We start from the raw sequence: 24,099 nt of genomic DNA, 5'->3' as shown, positions 1-24,099 counted from the left end.
CAGCAAGATAGATCAGTGAGCCTTTCCTGACTTCTCTCTATCTTGTTCTGCACTTAGTGTGTGCAGTGAAATGAAATATCTCGGACATACCGTATTATTATAAATTACCTGTCTGATGACAAAGATATTTACAGACAGCGACAGAAGTTGTATGCTCAAGCAAACCTGCTGTGTCGAAAGTTCAGTATGTGCTCAGTTTCTGTGAAGATCACACTTTTTAAAGCATATTGCACACCACTGTATACTGTCCAACTGTGGTGTCGGTTTAAACAAGCCAGTGTGAACAAGCTCATAGTGGCTTACAATGACAGCATGAGACTGCTTCTAAGAGCTTCAAGGCGCTGCAGTGCACGCCAAATGTTTGTCAGTATTGGGGTCCCCACCTGCTCTGCCATTTTAGGTCATCTCATGTACAGGTTCATGTGTAGGAAAGCTCAGTCAGACAACAATATCATTAATGGTCTGACTAATCCAAATTGCAGTTCTGTAAGATTTTCATCCAGTCTGTGGAACCATTGGCGAGCAAACCTGTATACTGGACATTGAATATTTGTAGTATGTTTGTTCTTCTGTGATATGGATCTCCCAGAGTCTGAAATTTCAAAAATACTATAATCCTACACACAATTTATAATTTGCATATGCCTTAGGGCAGGGGTCACCAACGCGGTGCCCGTGGGCACCAGGTAGCCCGTAAGGACCAGATGAGTCGCCCGCTGGCCTGTTCTAAAAATAGCTCAAATAACAGCACTTACCAGTGAGCTGCCTCTATTTTTTAAATGTTATTTATTTTACTAGCAAGCTGGTCTCACTTTGCTTGACATTTTTAATTCTAAAAGAGACAAAACTCAAATAGAATTTAAAAATCCAAGAAAATATTTTAAAGTCTTGGTCTTCACTTGTTTAAATAAATTCATTTATTTTTTTACTTTGATTCTTATAACTTTCAGAAAGACAATTTTAGAGAAAAAAATACAACCTTAAAAAATATTTTAGGATTTTTAAACACATATACCTTTTTACCTTTTAAATTTCTTCCTCTTCTTTCCTGACAATTTAAATCTGTAGAATCAAATTTAAATCTTATTTCAAAGTCTTTTTCATTTCTTTTTAACATTTTTGTTCTGGAAAATCTAGAATAAAATCATGATTTGTCCTTGTTAGAAATATAGCTTGGTCCATATTATTATATATTCTAACAAAGTGCAGATTGGATTTTAACCTATTTAAAACATGTCATCAAAATTCTAAAAAATAATCCTAATCAGGAAAAATGACTAATGATGTTCCATAAATGTTTATGTGTGCTATTTTTTTGTAAGATGCGCCAGAAGTTGGGAGACCCGTCAGCAATTCCTTTTCTGTCTCCCTGTAATGTTTGTCTAAACTTGAATGGGATTGTGCTGATTATCTAATTTTCCCTCAGGGATTAATAAAGTACTTCTGACTTTGAATCTGAATGCTATTTAGCGCATGTCGGAAATAAAATAAATTAAACAACATTATAATAACAATAATTGATGATTGAATTGTTAATTTAAGACTAGATTTAACTTTAATGATTTCTCAGTAGAAAATTTTACTTTTTTGAGTAAAAACTCAAGTGTTATTGTCATCAAATGTCATCCATGCCTATTTATTCATTTGAATAAGTGACTTGGAATTGGCATTGTGGAGAGGTAAAAAAATGTCCAACTCCCATTTCCATACCACATGAAAGTGGCATGTTTTAGCTTTTTATTTATCCAGCTCCCATACTCATTTCTATACCCTTTAGAAAATTTGAAGGCGATAATCCGTAGCTCGCGAGCTTGTGTAAGCTTGTTTTTCTGAAACTCTTATTTTGTTAGCGCAAACAGGATGGAGCAGCACTTTTATTGTGAAGACAGAAGTTGTTTGGTTGGTCTTTTGACTGTTGACAGAAGGCATGTGGGGGAGAGTCTGTGTTGGGAGCTGTTTGGGATTCGTTCTTGGAAAAAGACGTGAAAAAAACCCGACCTCTGTATTATCGTTCTATTTTTTTAATCAGGGAAACATTCAATGATAACAGTTACAGAGTAAGCTGGGGATCTGAATAGTTAAAATGTATACGGGTATTAAATTACTATTACTATTTTCTGAAATACTTGCTATAATGTTGTTGTTGTTCTGATTTTTTGTAAACATTCCACAAGGTGGTGCCATATCCCCATGCTTTTACAGTGACATCAATATTTTGAATAGTCCCTCACCAAAATAGCAATTTAACAATACAGAAAAAAATACATGAATGAGTTCTAATAAATGTACTCATGGATATAAAAAGTATAAATACAATTGGACCAAACATTAGAACATAAAAAAAAAAGTGAAAACACAATTGTACGTGTACACTTGAATGACTTTACATATTGGGAAAACTCTACCAAAAAATTAAATACAAATTAAATAAATAAAATATATATAAATAAATGTAATTTATTTATTTATTTTTAAATAAGAAAAGTAAATCCAAATGCTGCTATGTTTCCTTTGAATAATTTTCTAGTGCAGTCGCCACTGTATCTGCACGTGCATAAAAAGACGGCACCCAAACAACTCACAACTGTTCTCAACTTCTCATCATTCATTTAAAAGAAAAGAGCTTCTGCCTGACATTTTGTTTCAAACTGAACTAGCACTAACCAGCGTTTTTTTTTTTTACAAGACTGTTGGTTGTTGTGTTTGTCAATCAGTGACAAATGTGACATAGCAAAGATTTATGATAAGCATGATGTGTATCCTTTTTATGCCTGTCGATCAAGCCACACCCCTCTTGATGATCAACTTGATGGGCACTCTCCTCTTTAGACCTTTTAGCTTTAACTTTCTGTTGGAAGGTTATGTCTTCAACGACACCCCCATTGTCTTCAATGACACCCCCATTGTCTTCAATGACACCCTGGTCGTTTTTTAAGTACCCAAAATGTTCGCACACAGACTTCAGCTTTTCTTGGGGGTGGGCCATTTTAAGATAATGTAGTACACTCGCATGTCTCTCCCTTAGTGCGTAGAAGCACAAGCACCGCAGGTGTAACATGGTTTTCATTCCGTGCAGGTTGTGCTGAAAATAATATACCAGCATAATGACCATTTACAGCGAGTGAGGAGGACTGAAACACACGGTTTAGTGGAGCCTTTGCTAACCGTGATGTTTTTAACCATAGTTAATAGTAAAACCAGTTAATTGCAGCATCGCTACACAACATCATCTGAACCAATTCAGAATCAATATTTATCAAATAACATTACAAAACATAAACAATGTCATTAAAATACATCCCTGAAACCAGAGAGGCTGATTATTTGGAATTGTAATTCATATGTATTGCTGAATTTTAAATCTAATTGGTGAAAGAAACAGCGCCATTGCTATTATAGTTTGAATGACATTAGGCCAGCATTCCTTATTTGGAAAGCCCTGGACAGATTACATTTATTTGGCAAAACAGAAGCTGAAATCTGATCGGACAAAAAAAAAATCTACACATCTAGGAAGCAGGGCGGATAGACTGGTGGGATTAAATGTATACAATTTTGTGGAACTAATACTAAGAATTAAGTTAAAAATATATGTCATTGTTATCAGTGCTGAGTATGTTTAGGCCAGCAGAGATGGCTTTGCTGGCCTTGACGACCCACCGCTGGAGTAGTACGGATTACATTTAGTTTGGCATTAAAGCTTCTAGGGCTGCGAATCTTTGGGTGTCTCACGACTCGATTTAATATCGATTCTTGGGGTCACAATTCAATTCAAAATCGATTTTTATTGTCAATTCAACACGATTCTCGATCAAAAACAATTTACTTTCCGGATTTAAATGGATCCATTCAATACATAGGATTTCAGCAGGATCTACCCCAGTCTGCTGACATGCAAGCAGAGTAGTAGATTTTTGTAAAAAGCTTTTATAATTGTAGAGGACAATGTTTTATCAACTGATTGCAATACTGTAAATTTGTTTTAACTATTAAACGAACCAAGACTATGACTTATTTTATCTTCATGAAAATATTGGACAGTGTGTTGTCAAGCTTATGAGATGCGATGCAAGTGTAAGCCACTGTGACACTATTGTTCTTTTTTTTATTTTTTTATAAATGTCAATTGAAAATGTCAATGAGGGATCTTTTATCAATGCAATGCTGAAATTATAACTAATATTGATACTGTTGTTGATAATATTCTTTTTTGTTTCACTACTTTTGGTTTGTTCTGTGTCGTGTTTGTGTCTTCTCTCAATTGCAGTTCTGAGTGTTGCTGGGTCAGGTTTGGTTTTGGAATTGGATTGCATTGTTATGGTGTTGCGGTGTATGGTTTTGTTGGATTGACAAAAATAAAAAAATAAAAAATAATAATAAAAAATTTAAAAATGAGAATCGATTCTGAATCGCACAATGTGAGAATCGCGATTAAAATTCGAATCTATTTTTAGATGTCTACACCACTAAAAGCTTCTCTCCCTGCATACACATAGCACATTGTGTCAATGTTGATTCTATGATCAAGCGTGAAAAAAATAAATTGCACGCTAACAAAGACAACCCATAAAATAATAACTTCCTTGTTGGAGTCAACACAGGGAAATGCAATGACCTCACCATCAACGAAGGATCCATTGAGCTTGATACTGACGTAAACCTTGCCTGCAGGCTCCAAGTCTATCTGCAGATACATGCAAACACAACATTTGAATTCAGTACTTGAATTATGTAGCCACACATATTTGTATTCATGTATAATATATACGAATAATATAATTCAATGTAATGCAAGATAAATCAGACAAATAATCTGTATATATTGTGATTAAAAGACACCTGTTATGCAAAACCAACTTTTCTTACCCTATTGGTACCTATTTTTTGCTTTAATTTGGGATTTACATACAAAACCCGTTTCCATATGAGTTGGGAAATTGTGTTAGATGTAAATATAAACGGAGTACAATGATTTGCAAATCCTTTTCAACCTACATTCAAATGAATATACTACAAAGACAAGATATTTGATGTTCAAACTCATAAACTTTTTTTTTTTTTTAATAATAATTAACTTAGAATTTCATTGGCTGCAGCACATGCCAAAGTAGTTGGGAAAGGTCATGTTCACCACTGTGTTACATCACATTTTCACTCAATAAACGTTTGGGAAATGAGGAAATACATTTTTGAAGCTTTGAAAGTGGAGTTCTTTACCATTCTTGCTTGATGTACAGCTTAAGTTGTTCAACAGTACGAGGTCTTGTTGTCGTATTTTACGCTTCATAATGCGCAACACATTTTCGATGGGAGACATGTCTGAACTGCAGGCGGGCCAGAAAATTACCCGCACTCTTTTACTACGAAGCCACGCTGTTGTAACACGTGGCTTGGCATTGTTTTTCAGGGGTGTCCATGATAACGTTGCTTGGATGACAACATATATTGCCCCAAAACCTGTATGGACCATTCAGAATTAATGGTGCCTTCACAGATGTGTAAGTTACCCATGCCTTGGGCAGTAATGCACCCCCATACCATCACAGATGCTGACTTTTGAACTTTGCACCTCTAACAATCCGGATGTTTATTTTCCTTTTTGTTCCGGAGGACACCACGTCCACAGTTTACAAATATAATTTGAAATGTGGACTCGTCAGACCCCAGAACACTTTTCCACTTTGCATTAGTCCATCTTAGATGAGCTCGGGCCCAGCGAAGCCGGCGGCGTTCCTGCGTGTTGTTGATAAATGGGTTTTGCTTTGCATAGTAGAGTTTTAACTTGCAATTACAAATGTAGCGACCAACTGTAGTTACTGACAGTGGTTTTATGAAGTGTTCCTGAGCCCAAGTGTTGATATCCTTTACAAACTGATGTCGGATTTTGATGGAGTACCGCCTGAGGGATCAAAGGTCCGTAATATCTTCGCTTACGTGCAGTGATTTCTCCAGATTCTCTGAACCTTTTGATGATTTTACGGACCGTAGATGGTAACATCCCTAAATTCCTTGCAATAGCTCGTTGAGAAATGTTTTTCTTAAACTGTTCGACAATTTGCTTACAAATTGGTGACCCTCGCCCCACCCTTGTTTGTGAATGACTTAGCATTTCATGGAAGCTGCTTTTATACCCAATCATGGCACTCACCTGTTCCCAATTAGCCTGCACACCTTTGGGATGTTCCAAATAAGTGTTTGATGAGCATTCCTCAACTTTATCAGTATTTATTGCCACCTTTCTAAAGTTAATGATTATTTGCAAAAAAAAAAAAAGTTTATCAATTTGAACATCAAATATGTTGTCTTTGTAGCATAGTCAACTGAATATGAGTTGAAAATTATTTGCAAATCATTGTATTCCGTTTATATTTACATCTCACACAATTTCCCAACTCATATGGAAATGGGGTTTGTAGGTCCCAAGACTTTGAAATCAAACCATGGAGGCATGGCGGATATATTTATTAAAAAAAATGTTGTCTTTCTTTCATGCTTCCTCCAAACGATCTGTTTGGAATTTGCTCCAAGAGTGACATTTTTTCAAGGTGTAATCCATATGGTAGAGGTTTACCCAAAGTGCTTTGCGCAAGTCTGCCATTGCAGTCAGACACTGTAGTCAATAAGCTCCTTCTCTGGGGCGGACTGGCTTATACATGAACAGGCATGTTATGCTCTTGCCATTTCAAATACAAATTAGCATATAGTCTAAATGTATGTACAGTATGTCAGTAGACTTGCAATGGAAGCACTAAAAACTACAACATGGATGACAGCGAGGAGACGCAGTCTAAGTGGAGGCACATAATTAAGACCGCCCACAAAATGGCGCATCCTGAAAATACGGCCACAAAGTAGCTTGAAAAAAGTCCGTAGAACATAATCTATGCAAAATCTTGACCAAAGAACCACCATTACATAATTACATATTATGTAGACCACAGGGAAGTGTTTCAAATGTAAAAAAAAGTCATAATATGTCCCCTTGAAAGGGTTTCTTAAATTTTTTTAACACAAATATAGCATTATATGTGAGATAAATATGTTTAGTAGAAGCCCTTAAATGTATAATTACATACTTGTGCCTATGTGTACGTGACGTGAGGGGAATTTAAACAATTAACTAGAAACAACAAAGCAGGTCCAGCAGGTTGTGCTGGTTGCAGATGTTTGTGAAGCCTACTGCTTAGCTGTTGCGGATGGCTTACCAACACACACACATGTATGCACTGCTAAGTGAAATTTAAATATAATCCTAATTTATAATGCTTAGATAGATTTCATTGGAGTCAATGACCGAGCCCATGGATATGACCACATTCTGCCCTGGAGAACCCCTTCGGGCCTTCACTGTTTCCTATATTAAAGATCAAGTATGGCAACCCCTTGGGCGAACAGTGGCACATTTGTGCGCAGTTGAACTTGCTTTTCTTCATGTTGAATATCAACATGTACTCAAACTGACATCTAACCTGTCTTACAATATATTTCTGCTCAGCAATGTTATTATTTGTAAGAGTCACAGAGGGTGAACGGGTGATACAGGCCTTAAGCAAAACATCTAATGCTGTGTCACAGTAGAGGAAGTTTGGCCGTCTTTTTTTAAGAAATAAAGGCCGGGGTGTAGTGGAGCATGCAGCGTTTACCACAATGTGGTGCCATAGAGCGTTGGCGGGTAGGCGGCATAGGAAAAAGTTGTTACAGCTCTAAATGTCATGCTGATAACAACTTGAACCTGAGCATATGTTCTGCCCTTAAAAGAAGCATTCTGTTTTGAGTGCATAATGACTAAAGGAAGATGGAAAAAAAGAAAAGAGAAGGAACAAATTCTTTGTTCCTCCTTGCAGGTCAATATTTATTAAAACTTAAATACATTCCTAGCTCAATGAGAATTTAAGTAAGCAGTAGAAAATCATTTTAAATGGTGTTTTTTTGTTTGTTTGTTTTTAAATCCACTGGTGCAGTAAATTTAGATTTAATTTTACCAATCTCTAAACATAAAGCTGCTGTATATAACCGGTGAAAATAAAAACTAAAAACATTTTCAATCAAAAAATATAAGGACACCAGTACCCGTTATCTTATGTTACTAATGTTGGTTTAAAAGAATAGATTTTACAAAAACATGCAAGTTAATTCACAACAATCAATTAATCTGCATAAAAATTGTCTTGAACGTTGTTGGGTCGAATCAAATGACTGCTGTTATTGGCTGTCACAGCTGTCTCGTACACAAACAGTACATGTCAAAGCATGTGCACAGCTGTCTCGTACACAAACAGTACATGTCAAAGCATGTGCACCTACACAAAAAGCAGTGTAAGACAATCAATCAACAATTTGCAGTCATGCTGTGGTTACGATAGCTAACCTTTGTAACTAAATGTTACCAAATCATTACAATTAGTTGAAAATACACACACAGTAACTACAAACCCTGTTTCCATATGAGTTGGGAGATTGTGTTTGATGTAAATATAAACGGAATACAATGATTTGCAAATCCTTTTCAACCCATATTCAATTGAATGCACTACAAAGACAAGATATTTGATGTTCAAACTCATAAACATTTTTTTTTGTGCAAATAATAATTAACTTAGAATTTCATGGCTGCAATATGTGCCATAGTAGTTGGGAAACGGCATGTTCACCACTGGGTTACATCGCCTTTTCTTTTAACAACACTCAATAAACATTTGGGAACTGAGGAAACTAATGGTTGAAGCTTTGAAAGTGGAATTCTTTTTGATTCTTGTTTTATGTAGAGTTTTATTTGTTCAACAGTCCGGGGTCTCCGCTGTCGTATTTTACGCTTCATAATGCGTCACACATTTTCGATGGGAGACAGGTCTGGAGTGCAGGCGGGCCAGGAAAGTACCCGCACTCTTTTACTACGAAACCACGCTGTTGTAACAAGTGGCTTAGCATTGTCTTGCTGAAATAAGCAGGGGCGTCCATGATAACGTTGCTTGGATGACAACATATGTTACCCATGCCTTGGGCACTAATAAACCCCCATACCATCACAGATGCTGGCTTTTGGACTTTGCGCCTATAACAATCCTGATGATTATTTTCCTCTTTGTACCGGAGGACACCACGCCCCCAGTTTCCAAATATAATTTGAAATGTGGACTCGTCAGACCACAGAACACTTTTCCACTTTGCATCAATCCATCTTGGATGAGCTCGGCCCAGAGAAGCCAGCGGCATTCCTTGACGTTGTTGATAAATGGGTTTTGCTTTACATAGAAGAGTTTTAAATTGCACTTACAGATGAAGCAACCAACTGTAGTTACTGACAGTGGTTTTATGAAGTGTTCCTGAGCCCATGTGGGGATATCCTTTACACACTGATGTCGGTTTCTGATGCAGTACCGCCTGAGGGATCAAAGGTCCGTAATATCATCGCTTACGTGCAGTGATTTCTCCAGATTCTCTGAACCTTTTGATGATTTTACGGACCGTAGATAGTAAAATCCCTAAATTCCTTGCAATAGCTCGTTGAGAAATGTTGTTCTTAAACTGTTCGACAATTTGCTTACAAACTGGTGACCCTCACCCCATCTTTGTTTGTGAATTACTTAGCATTTCGTGGAAGCTGCTTTTACACCCAATCATGGCACCCACCTGTTCCCAATTAGCCTGCACGCCTGTGGGATGTTCCAAATAAGTGTTCGATGAGCATTTCTCAACTTTATCAGTATTTATTGCCACCTTTCCCAACCTCTTTGTCATGTGTTGCTGGCATCAAATTCTAAAGTTAATGATTATTTGGGGAAAAAAATGTTTATCAGTTTGAACATCAAATATATTGTCTTTGTAGCATATTCAACTGAATATGGGTTGAAAATTATTTGCAAATCATTGTATTCCGTTTATATTTACATCTAACACAATTTCCCAACTCATGGAAATGGGCATATTTTACATGCTCAGAGCATTAATGGGGGGGATGTAATGCTTGTAGCACATTTGAAAGTGATCTCTCCCTATAGTCAGTCACCATGTTTTGCAATTTTTAAATCAATACTTGGGTATCTTTTTAAACTTATCTGTGACATGCATAGGTCAAAATACCCAATGTCTACTCTAAACCTGCTTAGTGGCTGTGTGGTTAAAGTGTCCGCCCGAGATCGGTTGGTCGTGAATTCACCAAAAAGTATTCCCAGGCGTGGCCACCGCTGCTGCTCACTGCTCCTCTCACCTTCCAGGGGGTGATCAAGGGTGATGGGTCAAATGCAAAGAATCATTTTGCTACACTGAGTGTGTGTGTGTGACAATCATGGTTACTTTAACTTTAACGAAACAACATCTGGTTTTAGGGGGGACTATCCTGTCTTATGTAAATGATCAGATCCCAGACAGTTAATTTTTACTTCGTGTCCTGACCAAGGTCTAAAGCAAGGATGCCCGCATTGTTTACATACAAGGGCCAAAGTGAAAATGTGCCAATCGGCTATAGGTGTACAGACACACGGTGAAGAGTCTAGCTTTATACTGCCATATATAGATAGATAGTGGAGATAGTTTCTGTTTGATTAAGGACAACTACTAGTCTTTGCTATGCCATCAATGAATCTGTAAGCTTGAATGAGGTCAGCATGAATACATAATGCATTTGGGAAGCTATTCTTTGGTGGGCCATACCAAATGGGCCTCACTTTGGGCACCTCTGGTCTAGAGTAACAACAGGATCAGATAATCAGTAATAAACTGTACCCAAAATTTACACCACTGCTCTGATGTCCTCTGTGACAATATTAACAATAAACAATAGTTATGTGACCATAAGCGATAGTCATGATAACCTTAATAATGATTACTGCGGTTAAGCTTCCAACGGTTAGCACACCCATTTTGAATTAAAATTATCAAAAAATCAAGATCGATAAATGCACTTTGAAAAACTCACTGACTGGCACTAGCTGGCTATCTTAAAGGCTATCATGAAAACTAGAGCTTTTTACATCTTTCCAACAACATACCCCAATCTAAGTGTTTTTTGAACACTTGGATGTTTACATAAGCTATTCAATTGTACAAATTAAACCTACAGGCGGGGCTCTGTTAGTGTATCTCAAAGTGATCGGTTTATATTCAGAAGAAAAGAGATGCGGTGCATTCAAGGAACACTGAACAGTGTAGGACGCCCGCCAGAAATTATAAATAATAACAGATTTTATTTACTATGCATTTTTTATTTAATAAATTGTATCGTGCTTCAGTACAAACCAGATAGAATACTGAGACTAAAATACTATCAATGAAGCACAAGAAAACTAAAAACATGCAATTCAATGGGTTGTTAAAAATGCATCTATTTATTTTATTTTATTCTATTTTAAAATAACTTAGTCAAAAGATTTCAGTGTGTTTGTTTCTAGAAGATCAACGGGCTCATAGTGATGTTTAGAAAGTAGTTGACTTGGAAGTGTTTAGTATAACTTGGAGAGAGTCCGTTGCTCCCTTGCTAAACGCCTATCTGCTCAACGCTGAAGCGCTGACTAGATGCGCTCTAAATACGCACTGCTGATTGGCTTGTTATCGCTACTGTTGTAACCAATCAGATGGTTGTGTGGGTGGGACAATGCAGGATGCTGTGCAGGAGACAAGAGGCAGAGCGGAGCGGAGCAGCTTGTTAAGATTTTAGCATAGGCGGCTACTTCATATGTTCGTGTCGAACTCGTTCGTTACTCCTCCGCACCGAACCGGAACCCCCGTACCGAAACGGTTCAATACAAATACACGTACCGTTACACCCCTACTGCATACCATCACAAATGTTGGCTTTTGCACTTTGCACCTACAACAATCCAGATAGTTATTTTCTTCTTTGTTCCAGAGGCCACGACGTCCACAGTTTCCAAAAACAATTTGAAATGTGGACTCGTCAGACCAAAGAACACTTTTCCACTTTGCATCAGTCCATCTTAGATGAGCTCGGGCCCAGTGAAGCCGGCAGCGTTTCTGAGTGTTGTTGATAAATGGCTTTCTCTTTGCATAGTTGATTTTTTACTTGCACTTACAGATGTAGCGACGAACTGTAGTTACTGACAGTGGTTTTCTGAAGTGTCCCTGAGTCCATGTGGTGATATCCTTTACACTGATATCGCTTTTTGATGCAGTACCGCCTGAGGGATCGAAGGTCACGGGCCTTGCCGCTTACGTGCAGTGATTTCTCCAGATTCTCTGAACATTTTGAAAATATTCCTTGCAATTGCTCGTTGAGAAATGTTGTTCTTTAACTGTTCGACAATTTGCTCACACATTCTTTCACAAAGTGGTGACCCTCACCCCATCCTTGTTTGTGAATGACTGAGTATTTCATGGAAGTTGCTTTTATACCCAATTACGGCACCCACCTGTTCCCAATTAGCCTGTTCACCTGTGGGATGTTCCAAATAAGTGTTTGATAAGCATTCCTCAACTTTCTCAGTCTTTTTTGCCACGTGCGCCATGGTGCAGGCATCAAATTCCAGATGAGCTAATATTTGCAAAAAATTAAGTTTTCCAGTTCGAACGTTAAGTATCCTGTATTTGCAGTTTATTCAATTGAATATAGGTTGAAAATGATTTGCAAATCATTGTATTTTGTTGTTATTAACGATTTACACAATTTGCCAACTTCACTGGTTTTGGGTTTTGTAGTAATAGTGTGATTAGAGATTGGCATAATAATTTGCAGTTAACCGTTTATGATTCAGTTTAGTAGGATCAAAATCCAGGAGTAAATTAGGAAATTTAGTTAAATGTCTATTTCTAAAAGTTGAATTTAATACTCTCTTCCATATGTTATGTTTAATAGAAATCAATGTAAAATGCTTTGATTGGTGGATATGAAACAACTGTGAGGGTAAGAAGAGCTTTAACTATGAGTGTGCTGCAGTGTCCTTCTTCGAGGAGTTCTACATGACTTTGGTGAATCCCTCTCCATAGGAGGATTAAAAAAAAAATGCATACTTCCTCTAAAAATTGTTACAAATGATGAAAGAGTTGCAACTAAATAAAATCCCAACATTACATAGTTTTTCTGCATAAATAAATAAATCTAATACATATAAGCATGGAGATAGGTAATTTATTGCATTATGCTGCAAAGTTTTAACTCCTTAGTGAAAGCAAAACACTGTCCCACAGCAGTGGTGGGTGCGGTTCAAATGTGACATTCACAGATGTCTGCATGGCTTCTGAGCAGAGAGATGCAATATACTATGAACACAAGAGCATAATAAAAAGATTTGATAAGATGACATACTGATGATGAAGATGGCTGTGCTCAGACCAAGGAGTGTCAAAAAATATACATTAAAGTAAACATTTAAGGGACAGCTTAAAAGTGCTTTGTGATTTGGCTTTTTTTTGCAATGTTGAATTATGAAACCAGAAAGGTCTAAATCAGGGGTGTCAAACTCATTTTAGCTCAGGGTCCGAATGGAGGAAATCTATTACCACATGGCCACAATGGGTAAAATCATGGCATAATAACATAAAAATACTACCACAACAACTTCAGATTGTATTCTTTTTGTTACTTCGACCTCAAATAGAACAACATTTAGAAAATTTACATATCACAAATAATCCTTTTGGTGCAGGGTTTTTGAAATTGGTGCAGTTTCAAAAACACCATGAAAAACACAATGACTTTAGACTTAATCTCAGTGTATCTACAAAGCAATTCAACTTTAAATCCAAGCCCATCTTGGACTGAACTACCTCATTTGTCATTTTCACATATTAATCCTGTGCTAACTCAACACACCATACAAACAGAGGTAGAAACTATTTAAGAGGGTTGAGCACCTCCCTGCCTTCTAGGCATCACTGTGTATCATTAGACAAATACAATCTGTGCAATGTGTGAACAATTTCAACAAACCAAAAATAACAACTTAAAAGACTGACAGTATTGCAGTAAATCACATGCTGTTCACTCTCTTTAAAATTTGCACAGAAGACAATAATTTTCACAGAACTATTTCAATGTGCAGTGTCTCATGCAGCATTTTAAGTGGGGTTACCAATTGTTTATTTTACTCCTGGAGAAGGAGAAGTCGCAGCCCGGCTTTATCATGTAGATCTTGCTTGGTATATTTGCTTGACTAACAGCATAGCTATAGCGACACACAGTGGACATTTAGATCTGGCTTGCGGGCCGCATGTTTGACATCCATGGTCTAAATACAGCCACAGATTATTGTCAATGATACTCAGAAATAATACATTTGGACAATTTCTCTTAGACTTCTTAATAGAGAGTTTTCTCTTTTGGGTTAAATTATGGAATGGATTAGGCCAAAAAGACAAACAATGTACTAATATAATCCAGTTTAGGATATTAACCATTATTGAGGAATTAATATTAGTAATTATTATCTATAACATATTAAGCAAATTATATGGCTCACATATTATCAATAACTATTAATCAATGTGAACTTTAGGGGTTTATTGGTTTGTTTGTTACAGATTCAGTAGAGGAAGTGAACAAACGTGTTAGCAAATGGTCTGAAACGGAAAAGGGGTGGGATAAAAAAAAAGTATGCTTCTTCCTGCTCTTTTCTGGTCATGTTGAAATGTGAAACTGTAAATATGTGACGCATGTGGCGCAGATGAACAAATACCATAACCATAGTTATAAGTACAAATAAAAATCTAGATTTTAAATCTAAATATTAACTCTAAAGTTATAAGTTACATTTAAATCTAAATGCTAAATATCCATCCATCCATCCATTTTTTCTACCGCTTCTCCCTTTTGGGGTCGCGGGGGGTGCTGGAGCCTATTTTAGCTGCATTCGGGCGGAAGACGTCGTACACCTTGGACAAGTCGCCATCTCATCGCAGGGCCAACACAGATGGAAAGACAAAATTTCCATTCACATTCACACACTAGGGCCAATTTAGTGTTACCAATCAACCTATCCCCAGGTGCATGTCTTTGGAGGTGGGAGGAAGCCGCAGTACCCGGAGGGAACCCACGCAGTCACGGGGAAAACATGCAAACTCCACACAGAAAAGTCCTGAGCCCGGGATTGAACTCAGGACATTCTTAGATATACAAATTGAATCTAATCAAACATGTGAGTACAGCTAAATATTAAGAAAAATATTGAAATATCCCAACATTACCACACCTCTCAGCTCACAGAGACCTGCCCACATCTTACAGCTTCTGCCATCCGAGTCACAGTCATAGTATCCTTGAGTAAGACACTTCACCCACCATGCTCCCAGTGTTGCTCACACTTGTGTATGAATTTGAATGAATGTTTGGCGGCAGTCAGAGGGGCTGTAAGCGCAAACTGGCAGCCACCCATCAATCAGTCCACCGCAGGACAGCTGTGGCTACAAATGTATCTTACCACCATCAATTTGTGAATGTTGTAGCGATTTCAGTGTCTAGAATAGCGCTGTATGAATCTATAAATCTGATACCTTGGCATTATACAAAATAATATACATTTCAATGCAGCCCGTTGGATATTTTATTTTCAAACTAATAGAAATGATTGCAATGGTTAAAATCTGCACTTCTGAGTGACCTACAAAGCTCTGCTTCATGCAGACAAGGCACAAACAGAGTGGGGTACAGTAGGCAACGCTTGTTTACGGCGCGGCAAGTGTCAGGCGCAAGCGGAGTTCTATAGCAAAGTTCTGCAGAACAGTGATATTATATTGAATATGTGGATGTATTTTACCCTTTGCGTTTACGTTTCGCTGTGTTTGTTATATTTTTGTTGCTCTTGCTCCACTATAAAAGATGTCGATAAAGGAAGTGGTCTGGGAAGTAGAGGAGCATCGTTCATATTCATATATCCTGGGTCTTATTGTCCATAGTATTGTAAATCTGACATTTTGTATTTTCATGTACAAGTTTCAGTAAAAATGAAAAAAAAAGACCATCTCAAAAACGAAATGTACTTTAGTTTTTTTAACTGAATTATAGACAGTCAGAATGTACATTAAATCATAGAATGTGTGGGATTTACAATAATAACTATGAACAATAAAACACTGAATATTGAGAATATATGAACATTGCTCCTCTTCTTCCCAGACCACCTCCTTGATCGACATCTTTTATAATCGAGCAAGAGCAACAAAGATGCAACAAACATGACGAAAAATAAAGGCAAGAGGATAAAAAACATCAACTTACTTGATATGATATCACGTTTATGCAGGACATTCTACAACAAAGTCATGCAGAACTGTGATATTACACATTTCATACTGCACATTTCAAAGTGGCCTTTTATTGTGGGCAGCCTAAAGCACACTTGTGCAATAATAATGCTGTTTAATCAGCATCTTAAAATACCACACCTGTGTTGTGGGAAGGATTAGCTTGGCAAATAAGAAAAACTCACTAACACATATTTAGACAGATTTGAGATCAATATTTCAATCAATCTATCAATGTTTACTTATATAGCCCTAAATCACTAGTGTCTCAAAGGGCTGCACAAACCACTACGACATCCTCGGTAGGCTCACATAAGGGCAAGGAAAACTCACACTCAGCGGGACGTCGGTGACAATGATGACTATGAGAACCTTGGAGAGGAGGAAAGCAATGGATGTCGAGCGGGTCTAACATGATACTGTGAGAGTTCAATCCATAATGGATCCAAAACAGTCGCGAGAGTCCAGTCCAAAGCGGATCCACCACAGCAGCAAGAGTCCCGTTCACAGCGGAGCCAGCAGGAAACCATCCCAAGCGGAGGCGGATCAGCAGCGCAGAGCTGTCCCCAGCCGATACACAGGCGAGCAGTACATGGCCACCGGATCGGACCGGACCCCCTCCACAAGGGAGAGTGGGACATAGGAGAAAAAGAAAAGAAACGGCAGATCAACTGGTCTAAAAAGGGAGTCTATTTAAAGGCTAGAGTATACAAATGAGTTTTAAGGTGAGACTTAAATGCTTCTACTCTGGTGGCATGTCGAACTTTTACCGGGAGGGCATTCCAGAGTACTGGAGCCCGAAGTGAAAAAGCTCTATAGCCCGCAGACTTTTTTGGGGCTTTGGGAATCACTAAAAAGCCAGAGTCCTTTGAACGCAGATTTCTTGCCGGGACATATGGTACAATACAATCGGCAAGATAGGATGGAGCTAGACCGTGTAGTATTTTATACGTAAGTAGTAAAACCTTAAAGTCACATCTTAAGTGCACAGGAAGCCAGTGCAGGTGAGCCAGTACAGGCATTTTAAGACACGCCTCCAGCTGACTACAATCCGGCGTGTTGGTCAGCTTTAGGGGCATGTAGAGTTGGGTGTCATCAGCATAACAGTGAAAGCTAACACCGTATTTGCGTATGATGTCACCTAGCATGTAGATGCTGAAGAGTGCAGGGCCAAGGACCGAACCCTGGGGAACTCCACACTTCCATTGCTTTCCTCCTCTCTAAGGTTCTCATAATCATTATTGTCACAGACGTCCCACTGGATTATTATTGTCACCGATGTCCCACTGGGTGTGAGTTTTCCTTGCCCTTATGTGGGCCTACCGAGGATGTCGTGGTGGTTTGTGCAGCCCTTTGAGACACTAGTGATTTAGGGCTATATAAGTAAACATTGATTGATGATCAAACTTTCTTGTTCTTGTCAAAAGTCTAGAAGCCGCATTTTGTACCAACTGTAATCTTTTAATGCTAGACATGGGGAGACCCGAAAATAATACGTTACAGTAGTCTAGGCGAGACGTAACAAACGCATGGATAATGATCTCAGCGTCTTTAGTGGACAGAATGGAGCGAATTTTAGCGATATTACGGAGATGAAAGAAGGCCTTTTTGGTAACGCTTTTAATGTGTGCCTCAAAGGAGAGAGTTGGGTCAAAGATAATACCCAGATTCTTTACCGCGTCGCCTTGTTTAATTGTTTGGTTGTCAAATGTTAGAGTTGTATTATTAAATAGAGGTCGGTGTCTAGCAGGACCGATGATCAGCATTTCCGTTTTTTTGGCGTTGAGTTGCAAAAAGTTAGCGGACATCTATTGTTTAATTTCATTAAGACACGCCTCCAGCTGACTACAATCCGGCGTGTTGGTCAGCTTTAGGGGCATGTAGAGTTGGGTGTCATCAGCATAACAGTGAAAGCTAACACCGTATTTGCGTATGATGTCACCTAGCATGTAGATGCTGAAGAGTGCAGGGCCAAGGACCGAACCCTGGGGAACTCCACACGTTACCTTAACGTAGTCCGAGGTCACATTGTTATGGGAGACGCACTGCATCCTATCAGTAAGATAAGAGTTAAACCAAGACAGGGCTAAGTCTGACATACCAATTCGTGTTTTGATACGTTCTAATAAAATATTATGATCGACGTATCGAAAGCATACCTAAGTTCGAGGAGCAGCAACATAGATGACGCATCAGAATCCAAAGTTAGCAATAGATCATTAGTCATTTTTGCGAGGGCTGTCTCCGTGGAGTGATTTGCCCTGAAACCGGATTGAAAGGTTTCACATAGATTGTTAGACGCTAGGAGTTCATTTAACTGCTCCGCAACAATTTTTTCGAGGATTTTTGAAATAAAGGGAAGATGAGACATCGGTCGGTAGTTTACCATGAGGTCAGGATCGAGGTTAGGTCTTTTAAGAAGAGGATGAATAACCTCTTTTTTGAATGCTAGGGGAACAGTGCCCGAGGAAAGTGATAAGTTTATAATATTTAGCACTGATGGACCTAATAATACAAAGAGCTCCTTGATCAGTCTCCCAGGAAGAGGGTGAAGTAAACATGTTGTTTGTTTTATTCCATTTACACGTTGTAACAATTCCTCTAATGTTATTTCCTCAAAACGAGAGAAACTATTTTGGAGGGCAGTATCCGCCGTATATACAATCGTATCAGTGTTAATAGAACCCAGTTGTAGCTGGGACGCATTGTCTTTAATCTCCTTTCTAATGACTTCAATTTTCTTACTAAAGAATTGCATAAAGTCATCAGCTGAGTGGGTGGAGCTACTGGAAGGGGTCCCTTGTTGGGTTAGCGATGCTACCGTACTAAACAAAAATTTAGGATCGTTTTTATTACGGTGGATGAGATTTGAGTAATATTTAGCTTTAGCTAAGGTAAGCATGCGTTTATAAGTTATTAAACCATCACTCCATGCTTGATGGTGCACCTCAAGTTTAGTCGTGCGCCATTTGCGTTCCAGCTTTCTACATAATAGTTTCTGAGCTCTAGTTTCTTCTGTAAACCACGGGGTACGCTTTTTTGGAGCCTTTTTTAACTTTAGCGGTGCTATGTTATCAATGGTTTCGCGCAGGGCGTCGTTAAAGTTGTTAGTGAGGTTATCAAGAGAGCCCACATATTTTGGGAATGGTGCCATTACCGAGGGCAGTAGGTCAGCAAGAGTTGTCGTTGTGGCCGTATTAATGTTGCGGCTGCTATAGCAGTTATTATTATTATTAGTTTGACGAACATGCGCCTGAACCTCAAATTTTATAAGGTAATGATCGGACAATACTTTAGTATACGGGAGTATCATAACTTTGGAAACGGTGATACCTCTGACAAGCACTAGGTCTATCGTATTACCGTTGCGATGCGTGGGTTCATTTATTATTTGTGTGAGACCACAGCTATCAATTATAGTCTGGAGCGCTACGCACAGTGGGTCCGATGGGGTATTCATATGGAGATTAAAGTCCCCCATTATGATTATATTATCGGCGTGTGTCACTAGATCAGCAACGAACTCTGAGAATTCATTGATAAAGTCCGAATAGGGCCCTGGGGGGCAGTAGATAACAGCCAGGTGTAGAGGCAGCGGTGTGACAGACCTCATAGTAAGCACCTCAAACGATTTATATTTATTATTTATGTTAGGACTAAGGTTAAAGTTTTCGTTGTATATTAGTGCGACCCCTCCACCCTTTTTAAGAGGACGGGCAATATGCGCATGTGTAAAGTTAGGAGGACATGCCTCATTTAGTGCAAAAAAGTTGTTTGGTTTAAGCCAGGTTTCGCTGAGACCGATGACGTTAAGATTGTTGTCTCTGATGATATCATTAACTAACAACGTTTTGGGAGACAATGATCTTATGTTTAAAAAACATATATTATAGGTAGTGGGCTGTTTTAGGGAATTTTTGATCAAATTATCCGTAGTAGCAATATTAATAATGTTGTGTTTATTATGCCCAGTGCATTTAGTACAATTACGATCATATCTAGGAATTGATACGACGGGAATTTTCCGATTGTTTGATTGTTGCTTTGATAAACTGCACGCATCATAGTTTGCCAACTCAGTAGAACGCATGTTCCGATTGTTTGTTTGTTGCTTTGATAAACTGCACGCATCATAGTTTGCCACCTCAGTAGAACACATGTCCAATTCTGAAACAATCAAAGCAGAAAAAACTTGTTCTAATTTAACTGACTCCTTACCCAGACCAGTAGTCTCGCATCTTCCATTTAAATCCGGCTTCAGGATGGAGGGAAGTGGTGTTCTGTGGGGATTAGCCTTCTGCTTTGTTTTTAGCCCCGCTCAACATCCGCGTTTCCGATCACACCGCTGGCGTCTGCTCCGTAGACGGCCCCCGCTGCTACTATACTCCCCTGCTTCACAGGCCGCTGGATGTAGCCGCCGAAGTATTCCCATGCTAGTTAGCACGTCTAGCAAGCACACGTCTATCAGTCCAAAACGGCCCGATATGTCCACATCCAGAAGTGTCTGGCGGTCGTACGTGATCACGGAGTGACCACGATGTGAGCCAGCCATGAAGTTTGCAGAATTGTCCGGTATTTCTATGTTCCATCTTTAGCAAGAGCTCCGCAATGTTGCAGCCCGTCCGGGCGCCGCCATCTTTTGAGAGGAATAGGTCTTTTGTATATAGAGTCAAAGTTTTAGATCTTTGAATACAACTTGTGAAAAATGGGACAAAAACAAAAGTGTTGCGTTTATATTTTTGTGCAGTTTACATCTAGGTCTCAGACTTGTCGGTGCCCCGCCCACTCTGCAATGTCCTTGTTTGCATGAAGCAGCGCTTCCTCTGGTTACTGTACTGTTTTGTTCATCTACAGTTGTGATCAAAATTCTTTGTTTTAGCAAGTTGGATATTTATTCCGCATTTTGTTTATAGTCATATCAAATAAAGATGTGTCAAATAGACAAATGCAACTTAAATTGTAACACTGTATTTTTACAAAATACCAAAAAAGGACATTTTTCTTAATACCTCATTGACAAAATTATTCAACCCCCTAGTTACATGCATCTTTAGTACTTAGTAGAACACCCTTTGGCAGTCATTACATCCTTCAAACGTGATACATAACCGGACACAAGCTTCTTGAAACGATTTACAGGTATTTTAGCCCATTCCTCTTGGGCAAAGGCCTCCAGTTCATTCATATTCTTGGGCTTGCGTGCTGCAACTGCCTTCTTCAAGTCCCACCACAGGTTTTCTATAGGATTTAGGTCTGGCGACTATGAAGGCCACTCCAGAGTCTTCCAGCCCTTCTTCTGCAACCACTCTGATGTTGATTTGGAGGTATGCTTGGGATCGTTGTCCTGTTGGAAGGTCCAACGTCTCCCAAGCCTCAGCTTCGTCACTGACTTCATGACATTTGCAGCTAATATATCCTGGTAGGAAATAGAATTCATAATGCCTTGAACGCGCTGGAGATTCCCGGTACCTGAGGCAGAGAAACAGCCCCAGAGGATGATTGACCCCCCACCATGCTTAACTGTAGGATAGGTGTTCTTCTCTTTGTAAGCTTCATTTTTTTATCCTCCAGACATAATGTTGATTCATAGGCCCAAAGAGTTCCAGTTTTGTCTCATCACTCTATAAAACAGTTTCCCAAACCCTTTGGGGTTTGTCCAGATGATTTTGGGCATACTGGAGTCTATTTTTCTTGTGCCTGGTAGTCATAAGTGGGGTGCGCCTGGGAGTTCTGGGATGGAGACCTTCATCTCGTAGTTCACACCTTATTGTCTGGGACGAAACCTGCGTTCCCCCCTCTGCAATGTCCTGTTGTAGTTCCTCAGCTGTTACCCGGGGTTTTTTCACCACTTCACGCTTCAAATACCGGACAGCAGTTGCACACAGCATCCTCTTTCTACCACGTCCAGGTAGTGTTTCCACTGTGGCTTTAAACTTGCAAAATATGCTCCCAACTGTGCCTCTTGGAATGTGTAATGTCTTTACTATTTTCTTATATCCATATCCTTTCTTATGAAGAGATGTTACCTCCTCTCTTGACTTCTTTGACTCCCTGGACTTCACCATGTTAAAAATACACCATTGACCATCTACAAGAAGCTGAGCGTCAAAGTCTTTTTCAATCAGTGTAATTGTTGCTCGTTATGGTTCTAATCACATCTACAGGTGTTTTCAACACCTGTTTGAAAAGACCTTATTCAAATTCTGTTCTTAAGAGTTATGATCTCCAAGGGGTTGAATAATTTTGTGAATGAGATATTAAGAGAAATGACACTGTTTGGTATGTTGCAAAATATAATGTTGTAATTCAATTTGCATTTGTCTATTTAATGCATCTTTATTTGATATGACTATTAACAAAATACGGAATAAATGTACAACTTGCTAAAACACCAAAATTGTGTGGGGGTAGAATAATTTTGCTCACAACTGTATTAATGACCAAACGTTGTCTTGTGGACAACGAGCTCACGCTAAAAAATGTACGGTATTCCTCCCTCCATGAATGCATCTAAACTTCTATGGTCACATTGTGTATCAAAGTCAGTTTAACTGCATATCATGACCCGCACACACACGCACGCACGCACACACGCACGCACGTACGCACGCACACACACACGTGTGTGGGATCTACATCTATATCTATATATATATATATATATATCTATATAGATATATCTATACATATATCTATATAGATATGTATATCTATATAGATATATCTATCTATCTATATATATATATATATATATATATATATATATATATATATATATATATATATATAGATAGATAGATAAATATATATATATATATATATATATATATATATATAGATGGATAGATAAATATAAATATATATATATATATATATATATATATATATATACACTGCTGTTCAAATGTTTGGGGTCAACCAAACAATTTTGTGTTTTCCACTTATTCACCACCATACGTTGTGAAATTAATAGAAAAATAGAGTCAAGACATTGACAAGGTTAGATAATGATTTGTATTTGAAATAAGATTTTTTTTTACATCAAACTTTGTTTTCGTCAAAGAATCCTCCATTTGCAGCAATTACAGCATTGCAGACCTTTGGCATTCTAGCTGTTAATTTGTTGAGGTAATGTGGAGAAATTGCACCCCACGCGTGCTTCTAGAAGCCGCTCCCACAAGTTGGATTGGTTGGATGGGCACTTCTTGCGTACCATACGGTTAAGCTGCTCCCACAACAGCTCAATGGGGTTCAGATCTGCTGACTGCTCTGGCCACTCCATTACCGATAGAATACCAGCTGCCTGCTTCTTCTCTAAATAGTTCTTGCACAATTTGGAGGTGTGTTTTGGGTCATTGTCCTGTTGTAGGATGAAATTGGCTCCAATAATGCGCTGTCCACTGGGTATGGCATGGCGTTGCAAAATGTAGTGATAGCCTTCCTTTTTCAGAATCCCTTTTACCCTGTACATATCTCCCACCTTACCAGCACCAAAGCAACCCCAGACCATCACATTACCTCCACCATGCTTAACAGATGGCGTCAGGCATTCTTCCAGCATCTTTTCAGTTGTTCTGCGTCTCACAAACGTTCTTCTTTGTGATCCAAACACCTCAAACTTGGATTCATCCGTCCACAACACTTTTTTCCAGTCTTTCTCTGTCCAATGTCTGTGTTCTTTTGCCCATCTTAATCTTTTTCTTTTATTGGCCAGTCTCAGATATGGCTTTTTCTTTGCCACTCTGCCCTGAAGCCCAGAATCCCGCAACCGCCTCTTCACTGAAGATGTTGACACTGGTGTTTTGCGGGTACTATTTAATGAAGATGCCAGTTGGGGACCTGTGAGGCGTCTGTTTCTCAAACTAGAGACTCTAATGTACTTATCTTCTTGCTCAGTTGTGCAACGCG

General features: G+C 38.6%; 1 protein-coding gene across 1 annotated transcript in view; it reads right to left on the bottom strand.

Annotated features, from left to right (window-relative positions):
* prkcha (protein kinase C, eta, a) overlaps positions 1-24,099 on the bottom strand; it is a 97,525-nt gene that overhangs the window by 53,424 nt on the left and 20,002 nt on the right. Inside the window, exon 2 of the mRNA XM_061895243.1 lies at positions 4,621-4,684. Coding sequence (XP_061751227.1) covers positions 4,621-4,684 — 64 coding nt within the window. The remainder of the gene's footprint in view (positions 1-4,620; positions 4,685-24,099) is intronic.

Source organism: Nerophis ophidion, linkage group LG03 (genome assembly GCF_033978795.1).
Source record: "Nerophis ophidion isolate RoL-2023_Sa linkage group LG03, RoL_Noph_v1.0, whole genome shotgun sequence".
In the NCBI taxonomy this organism is placed as follows: Eukaryota; Metazoa; Chordata; class Actinopteri; order Syngnathiformes; family Syngnathidae; genus Nerophis; species Nerophis ophidion.
This window is presented reverse-complemented; position numbering and strand designations above follow the sequence as displayed.